Source organism: Musca autumnalis, unplaced genomic scaffold (genome assembly GCF_047663935.1).
Source record: "Musca autumnalis isolate F117 unplaced genomic scaffold, ASM4766393v1 scaffold_4, whole genome shotgun sequence".
NCBI lineage: Eukaryota > Metazoa > Arthropoda > Insecta > Diptera > Muscidae > Musca > Musca autumnalis.
In genome coordinates this window covers 6873136-6882944 of record NW_027411977.1, presented here as the reverse complement: position 1 = coordinate 6882944, position 9809 = coordinate 6873136, and the positions used below count along the sequence as shown (strand labels likewise).

The 9809-nt window shown below is 35.7% G+C and overlaps 1 protein-coding gene across 1 annotated transcript in view; it reads left to right on the top strand.

Moving 5' to 3' along the window:
* The first annotated feature begins 3719 nt into the window (after positions 1-3719).
* The window catches only part of LOC141400716 (solute carrier family 22 member 13-like), a 40131-nt gene continuing 34041 nt past the window's right edge, over positions 3720-9809 (top strand). The window contains exons 1-2 of the mRNA XM_073980160.1: positions 3720-3803; positions 3959-4400. Of these exons, the coding sequence (XP_073836261.1) occupies positions 4033-4400 (368 nt within the window). The 5' untranslated portion in view covers positions 3720-3803; positions 3959-4032. The remainder of the gene's footprint in view (positions 3804-3958; positions 4401-9809) is intronic.

The following is a 9809-nucleotide window of genomic DNA, read 5'->3' as shown; positions in this document are numbered from 1 at the left end:
TGTCCAAATGTTTATTTGACCAAAAGCTTGCTGTGCCTTCTTTATACGGCTCTTGATATCGTTGGGTTTACGCTCCATATCATCGTACGTGTGAGCGAGTAGACAGATGTCGTCAGCATAGTCAAGGTCTTGCAGAAATCCATGCAGGCCCCACGTAATTCCCCTTTGGTTTTGGATTGCTTCTTTCATGACAACATGTTGAATAGCATTGGGGATAATATGCAGCCTTGTCTTACTCCTACTTTGATAAAGACGTCATCACTAAGAACTCCCTCGTGCAGTATACAACAGCATGCTTGGTGTTATAGGCATTTGATAAGCTCAATTATTTTCTCGGGGAACCCTTTGCACCGCATTGCAGTCCATATTGCGTCATGCCGTAATTTATCAAAAGCTTTCTGAAAGTCGATAAATATAATATATAGTGGAGAACGATATTCGACGCTTTGTTCGACTATTACGCGAAGGCTGTTGATGTGATCCACACATGATTTGTGGGGACGAAATCCAGCTTGCTCTGCTCGACACAGCTCAGGGTATGCTTTGTTGATCCTATGGTTTATAATGCAGCTTATAACCTTATTGATGGTGCACAATATAGTTATGCCTCGCCAATTTGTGCATCTAGACAAATCTCCCTTTTTGGGAGCTTTATTATAACGCTTTCTTTTATTTCCCCGTCTAGAGTACCGTTTTCCCAGAAGTTTGCGATGATAGGGTACAGGAGATTTGCGCTGACTAGAGGGTCAACGTTCATCAGATCTGCAGCTATATTATCAACTCCAGCAGCTTTGTTGTTTTTTAATGCATTTATAGCGTGAACTACCTCGTTTATGGAGGGGATGTCGGTTTCCATGTTTTGGTTCTCACTGTGTGATTCGCAGTTACATTGGAGTTCGGTATCATTGGCCGTATCGTTTGATAACAGTTCACTGTAGAAGCTTTTCCAGACAGCGATTTGTTTGTTTTTTGCCGTGATCAGGGTACCATCATTATCCCTGATAGGTTTGACAGCTGTGAAAGGTCGGTTTGATAAAAGCTTTGTGGCTTTGTATAAGTCACGTTTGCGATTTGTTTCACTTGCTCGCTGGGCTTCCGTTGCAATAGAATCGATGCGTTTCTGTTTATCTGTTGTATTCATTTTGTTTTCTCAATCTTTGCATTCCTCGTTTTTGCAACATTTATCGATTCTTTAGCAAGTATTCTGTCTTCTATTCTAGTCCAAGTTTCATCTGAAATCCAGGGCTTCCTTTTACGGTTGGCATATCCCATGTTGTTCTTGGCTGATGTTAGATATAGATCTCTGATGTTGTTGAGGGCATCTCTTAATGGGTTTGCAAATGCGGTTGCAACTTCCCTGATTTTTAGACGTTCAATATCGAATTTCCGTGAATGCTTGTCGTCGTTCTTTATTGAAGCTATTTCTAAACGGACGGTTGCAATAAGAAGATGATGATCAATTTCTACATCCGCTCCCCTTTTGTTTCTTACGTCGAGTAAAGATCCTCTCCATTTCCTGCTTATCAAAATATGATCGATTTTGTTTTCCGTGTGGTAGTCCGGTAATATCCAAGTTAATTTATGTATTATTTTATGCGGAAAGAGCGTACCTCCAATCAGAAGATTGTGCGTAGAACCTGTTTCTGCAAGAAGTTTACCATTCTCAGTTAAACGTCCGACTCCATGGGTACCCATTACATTTTGGAGATTGGTGTTGTCTCCGCCAACTTGGGCATTGAAATCTCCCATAAGCATAACTATATCGCTACGCCGTATATTTGTCAGTACTGAATTTAAGCTGTTATAAAATTCTTCTTTTGCGCATAGCGCATAGCATTGTATTATAGTCATGTTTGTGGCCTTCGTCCTGAACCGAGCTTCAATAATGCGATCTGTATGAGGCTTCCAATCTAACATCGCTTTTTGTGCATACCTGGATAATAGGAGGCCAACAACTTGGCCTTTCGGTCTTCCCGAGAATAAAAGTGTGAAGTTATTGTTTGTTGGGAATTCACCTTGCTCTGGCCAACGTGTTTCTGCTAGGCCCAAAATTTCTATTTTGTATAATGAACATTCTTTACACACCTGATTTAGCCTTGATGATTCCAATAGCGTCCTGATATTCCATGTTCCAATTCGTATCATTGATTTCATGCCAAAAGTCGTCATCTGATTGATCAATTGATTTCTGTTTCTTGTTGTGGTTTCATTAATCATAGTGGTTTAAGATGAGCAGCAGATTAGGCTGCCGCATCCGATTCTGTTGCCAGGGCTGCTGATTAAAGCATACAGACATGCTGTGTATGCAGTGACTTACTACCGTAAGTCATGATGCACGCCGTTGACCAATATTGATTCCTCCGCCGTCTGCAACTTACATTAACCTTTATACCACTGATTATGATGTGATAAGCCTAATGAAGTGGTTTGTTACGAAGTATTCTCTCCGGGCTGTTTGGTCCGCGGAAGGTATTTGATTTCCCTCCTACCACCCATGACTGGGAAGCGTTCGCCATCCGCCAACTGCGACGCGTTCTCTAGGGGTTACAGCCTCCCCCGAGAATGAAAAAAAATGTGTATATGGAACTTATTTTCGTCAATTTGCTCGTTTGACGCTTTTATCATTAAAATGTACTGGAACTTACATATATGTATTTTCTTTGAAACAACTAATAATAAGCTATGTTCTTGAATTTGAGGATTTAAATACACAATGGTACAATTCCGCCGATTCCAGCCCGAATTAATAATAATGGAATCACTATTAATTCTCAATTATTATTGATAAATTGTATTGACTTCAAAATAGAAGATAAATATCCGTAGGAAAGAAAGATTGCAAACATATAAATTATTGTTTATACGACTCGTTGTTTATTGCAGAAAATAGTTTTGTGGATCAGTAGTGGAATTCTGTAACTCAGTTTTTGAGTTACCGACAAAAATCGGAAAATTTAAAATGCTTATAATTTCGATAATTAACGAACATTTTCGCAAACTTAACAACCGAAATAAAGTTGCCGTTAACCCCTACAGATAGCAACAGTGTTTTCAGTTTTTATTGATACTTTTCATTCATAATTTTGCATTTTAATTTTACCGATATTTGTCTGTAACTCTAAAAATGAGTTACAGAATTCCATTACATATGTTATATAAAAGTAAGTAAAAATAAATTAATTACTGCCTAAAAGGTATTTGAACTTAACGACCATGAAATGAAACATCTATAACGGTCCCTAACGAAGGCTTAACAATAAAAAGACTTTGTGAAATTAAATGCAAAGTTATATTTATCTTAATTGTTTGTTGATAATTCTTTTTCAAAACAAAAGACAAATACCATGCAGTTTTAATTTCTTTGGAGATTGCCGAGTAGCCGTGCATAATTGTCCACGCCTTAAAAGCTATTTCAGTTTTTTCTTTCATATGTCAAAATTAGACTAGATATTGAGCTGTAAACTAGCAATAATTATGTATGACTAACCGGTTATTTCTTGCTTTAACTTGTTGTACTCCTAAGAAGAAAGAAAAAAACGACGACGTTTGCTTCAAAGTAAATGTTCTTAACCAAGTCTTGGTTTGGAAATGCATCATTGATCGGTTGAGCATTTGGCAGGCGACAGACGTTTTTTGTATACTTCGGCTCTAAATTCAAAAAGTCTTGAAACACGAAGAAAAACTATAAAATCGTTCGTCGGACTGTGTGCCTGTTCAGTCTAATGTGTTTTTGAACGGTGTAAAGAGCCAGTACCTGAGCTCTTAACGTACTGGTGTTTGTGTCGCGTATTTTATTAGTCAGTGTTAGTGCTAAGATTTTCTTTAACGAATATTCGAATGCATATTTAAACCACATTAAACCGCAATTACAAACATAAGAACATAAATTAAAGTGGAAACTCAAAAAAAGAAAAACAAATAGTTAATTAACGTTGCAATTATTATTGTCAATTTTTAGTATTAGTTGTTACGAAAAAAAAAAAACAAAAAAGAAACACACACAAACAAATATTAAAACAAATAGTGGAAAACATGACTGTTAACAATAATGAGGGTCGTCGTGCATCGGCGAAGGATGATACAAATGGGTTTGTTAATGTTTCATTTACTCACGACGAAAGACCGGGTGAAACTGTGATTCGACGAAAAAGTGGCAACTCCAATTCCTTACAATTGGACAATGGAACAACAAATACAACCATTGCTGCTCCAATTGATTTTGATGATATTTTACCAATGATTGGTGAATTTGGTAAATATCAGAAAATCCTCTTCATTTGCATGATACCATTTGCCTTCTTTGTGGCCTTTATATATTTTTCGCAAATATTTTTAACCCTGATACCGGAACAACATTGGTGTAGTGTACCTGAATTGGAGAGCATACCATTGGAAGAAAGGTAAATTTAAAAACGTTTTTGTTTCAAGTTTTATGGAGTACAAAAAATAAAAATGTTATGTGTATTGAGGTGTGCGAATAAGATTTAAAGTTCCATTAAGTTTAAATGATTAATAGTGCTTTAATACAATAAAACATTTGACAACAACAAATTACATTACTATATACAAATGTATGTATGTACTATGTATATCGAATTTTAAAAATGAAAGGCAACCAAAATTGAATAGGGAGTTATGTTTCCGTAACAGAATGCATATTAAATCAATATACCGCCACTAATATAATGTTGTTATGTATGAAACCTCCAGACCGTTACAAAATGTACTATGTCAATTAATGTGCGTATGTGACTGTAACAAATATTATGTAAAATTTCTATGCCAATTTTATATTAGGAGATGCCAGGATAGGTTTTGATATATAAAATATAATTTAAAAAAAATTAAGTTTCAGTGTTTTATTTAGAAATGCACTTAAAACTAGGAAATAATTTGTCGCTAAGCCTCAATAAATATATTCTTTCTCATGATGGAATCTCTCAAATAAAACGCTTGCCGTTTAATTTTGGCACCTTTTTTAATTTAAATGCATGGGTTTTATTTGAGAGATTCCATCATGAGTTATATAAAGGCTATACCAAAACCTGGACCTATGTCAACAATTTTTGGTGGAGAAGTTTCTGTACCATTGGGGACTGTAAATGCCAAGTTACAACCAATTCGACCTCAAAATAAAGATAAAATCCTCATAATACTTGAAATCGGGTGGTACCGCTATAAGGGGGCTATACCAAAACCTGGAAATATGTCCACAATTTTTGGTGGGGGAATGTCTGTATCATTGGAAATGTTAAATGACAGTTAATTCGGGCAAAAATGAAAATAAAATCCTCAAAATACCTGAAATCGGGTGGTACCGCTATATGGGGGCTGTATGAAAATTTGGGCCCATATTCATGTATTGTCATCCAAATCTGAAAAGTGTGCAAAGTTTCAGTTCGATTGGTCAACTGCAACTGTGTTAAAAATGAGTTACCAGATTTGAACTAAACGGACCAAAGTAAGTTAAATAAAACACTGTAAAAAGAAAACACAAATTACGACCAAAACAGACTTATATTTTTGTAATCTGAAGAATATTGCAGAATCGTATATATTTGTATACCCTCCTAGAGGGTATAACAAACTATGTCAGACCCTATGAAGTATATAACTATGTCCATCCGTTTGTTGAAATCATGATAAATCTCGCAATATTTAAGATAGAGCTTTTTAATTTGGAACAGAAGTTTTAATTAATCTTAGGACGCTTGGTATTGAAAAAGGGCTCTATCGGTCCACGTTCTGATATACATAGTCCTCATACAACGGTACCTCCAGATTATCGGTATTTTGAAGTTTTGATTCATATCATCATACCACACTTGTTGAAATTTGATATTTAATCTTCGTTGGGGCTACAAAACTCTCCTCCAGATATTTGTCAGTGCTGGTCATAGAACGATAGCACCCGATTTTGAAAAGACTGAAATTAGGTATTTTTATTCGATATGGTATAAAACATTCCTATAGCCTAGAGTTGACAAACTATCGATAGTCCGACTATCGTTTTGAACGCTGTCGTAAAGCTTTGTCTACAATGAACTCTAAACTATTTTTTTAAAATTTTTAACAAATTTTAATTATTCGCGACAGATGTGTTTTTGTGGCCGATGTAAACTTTGTTTTACGTCAGTAATCAAAACGACAGCCGGACTATCGATAGTTTGCCAGCATTCATATAGCCCCCATAAAAGAGGTATTTCAGGTTCTCGTGTTGGGATGTACTACGAAAGTGGGATTTTTTTTAGTTTCACATACAATTTTTCAACGTGTGTACGTGAAATGGTACTGAATTGGCAGCGGGGGTACTTCGGTACTTTTTATAGTGAAATGGTACTGAAAAAAGTACTATTGTACTGAATTTTCCTGAACTCAACTATCAAAACACAAAGAAGAATGAGTAAGAAGAAACAAATAACAACAAGAATCACATGGTGTACATCAGTGGTGCTCAGAATAGTAGAATGGTGAACATCATTGGTGATCACTTCCTTACCAATGGTGTACATCATTGGTGATCACTTCCTTACGGTAGCGTAAAAACAAACCAAACGTATTCTCTCTTTATTTCTCATTTGCCATTGCTTACTAATGGGGAGAGTGTCTTACCACTACTAATACACGAACTATTCTGAGCACCCCTGGTGTACATATACAAAAAAATATCAAAGAATAGAGGAACTCTGACAAACAAAACTCACCAAAATTGTTTATTTTCACCGAACACCGAGAGAAGAGAATAAAATTTTCGAAAAAAAGAGAATAATATTGTCAAGCAGACAAAAACTATTGTTGGATATGACAAAAACAATTGTTGTAATTAACAAAAACGATTGTTGGAGTCACAATACTACATACGGAATCTAACAATATCTTTACGAGTACAATACACATTTTGCTATTCGAATATTGTTGGATCAATCATATTTTTTCTCTGCGTACATTGAATAAATTGTGCCCAATTAGGTCCAAATTGTGCGTACCGTTATATCTTTTCCAAACTTAGATTATGTTTGATGACAGTACATCATCGGTTCATCATTGGCCTTATAGTACGTTTAGATTTACGGAACCCACTGGATTTCAAATGCCATGAGGTGAATGTGGTTCTTAAGATGCATTGATACAAATGCTATGTAAATGATATTACTATTGGCATATAAAAAAATCTTGACAAAAATATGTTTTTAAACAATCGTCACATTATTCGAATGATTTATAGCACTTTATTTCTGTGAGAAAAAAACTGTTTTTATTTGTAGAATTGACATTTTTGGAAACTAGTAAACAAGCATCAGTCGGCTTTGTACTACAATATACCCTCCACCTGTGTTCTTCTTTCCCAAAAAAAATGTATGTATTTAGGGGGGTTTCAAAATTTTGGGCGTATGTATTAACTTGCCTACAAAAATATGGATTTGGATTAAAGCTCCAAAGTTTTGCGAGGGAGGTACCTAAAGGAATGGACCGACATAGTCCATTTTGGAAATGGGTCTTATTTTGGTAGACCATCCTCTCGATAGATATCGCGCCTACCATTTATTTCAGCTGGTTACCATATAATTTAGACTTTTGGACCAATATATCAGGAAACATGGACTTGCCCATGTTAAACATATTATCGGTGTAACCAGGGACGCTACGAGTACGATCTGTAAAAATTTCCAAAGGATCCTCGAACAGACCCTTAACCGCACATAAACAAAAATGTTGAACTTGATGATCACTCTCACCAAATGTGAAACATTAAGTGTAGTAGTTTGTGATGACAATTTCTCTGATATTCTTTTTCATTTACATAAGAAAAATAACACAAAATGTTGAACATTTGTGTGGGTGCTACTTCAAGCAGTGCATCGATAGGGCCCATTTTTGAACATAAACTAAGTTTGGACACAATATTTCAAGATCCAATGTTTGGATCAAATCGGTTGATCCGTTCATGAGATATCGAGCGTACCATTTTGGGGAATATTTTCGAACTTTTGTTGTGGAGGTATCGGAAGAAGAGGACCTATAAGCACCACCTTCGAATTTTATCTAATATTCGAAGAAATATTACAATATACAAAGTCTGGACCAACACAGTGTTTGGTTGGAGTTTTGTCGTGCGCACCAGCCACTACAATTGCTGGCCATAGGGGTTTGTTACAACTTTTATTTTCTCACTAACTATGGACTTGCCACTCAAAAAACTTGTACCATCGTAATAGGGGCATTGAGTGCAACCTGTTGCAAGAAAAATCAAAACTATTCGAGAGGAGGTCCTAAACAGAATTTCTCCGAAATTTTGTGTGGGAGGTACTCGAAGTAGTTGACATATTTAGTCCACACGCAGAGAAAAAAATATGATTGATCCAACAATATTCGAAGAGCAAAATATGTATTGTAAAGATATTGTTAGATTCCGCATGTAGTATTGTGAGTCAAAAATCGTTTTTGTTAATTACAACAATTGTTTTTGTCATATCCAACAATAGTTGTTGTCATATCCAACAATAGTTTTTGTCTGCTTGACAATAATATTCTCTTTTCTTCGACAATTTTATTCTCTCCTCTCGGTATTCGATGTCGTGGCGAAAAAAAAAACAGTTTTGGTGAGTTTTGTTTGTATGAGTTTCTCTTATCTTTGTTCTTTTTTTGTGTATGTACAATGCTCATAATATTATACGTGACCTGGGTTTTTTTTTTTTTTTGACCTTTATACCAAAGTTATGTGGAAAGTGTATACGAGAATTATATACGATCAAATCAAAAATGTCAGTAACAGGTTTTCTGTTCTGACAATAGTTTTTGTAAAAATTCTAGATTATGATAGTTCCTATCATAGGTATTGTCAATGATTATTACAATATTGAGGAATTTCGAAAGCTTTTTTTGTTTTGAATGTTTGGAGCAAACGATGGTATTTTTGGATTTGCAATTGCAATGCTTGAACAAAACAAATTAATTGTTGGAACAAAAATAGAGATTGTTCTCCCAACAAAAGCGAAAAATATTTTATTTCTGCGTGCATATGAACCAAATCGGTTACTGCCTTCGAGAGTTGTGGGGGAGGTACCCAAGATAGTGGACCGACTTGGCTCATCTTAGAACTTGAGTTAAGTTAGCCCAAAATATTACGACTACCAAATTTTGGAACGAATTGGTTTATGCATTGGAGAGTTATCGTGCGCTGCACCCACTACACGTGGTTATTTAATGGGTTTTACAACGGTTTTCGGGCCACTTTCTCAGACTTCCCTCTGAAAAAAAATCAGGGCAGCGAATACAAGTTGTTACAACAAAAATCAAAACTATTCAAGAGGAGGTTTTAAATTGCACTTTTCCAAAATTTCCAAATTGTGGGAGGTACCCGAAGAAGTAGACCAATATCCATATTCGAACACGATCTATGTCTGGTAAAAATATTATGATGTGCATAGTATGGAACAAATCGGTTAATTTTTGCGAAAACAATTGAACCTTTTTTGGGGAAGCCACCAGAGGAAATGGAGAATATGGCCCATTTTCGAACTTGAACTAAGTTTGGACAAAATGTTACGAAAGCCAAATATAGAACCAAATAGGTTAATCCATCCGAGAGTTATCGTGCTCTCCAGCCAGCCAGACGGACAGGCAGACATTGCTAAATCGACTCCAAGTTGTTTGAAACGGATTTCGTCCAGTGTATATATACACCCTCGTTAGCATAAATGCTGAGGGTATAAAAATGTATTAATAGCATCTGCCATAGTCTTTTTGGCATTGCCGCTGCGATTTTCATCTGGATCGTTGTCTACAAATATGTAGATCGATTGCTTTGG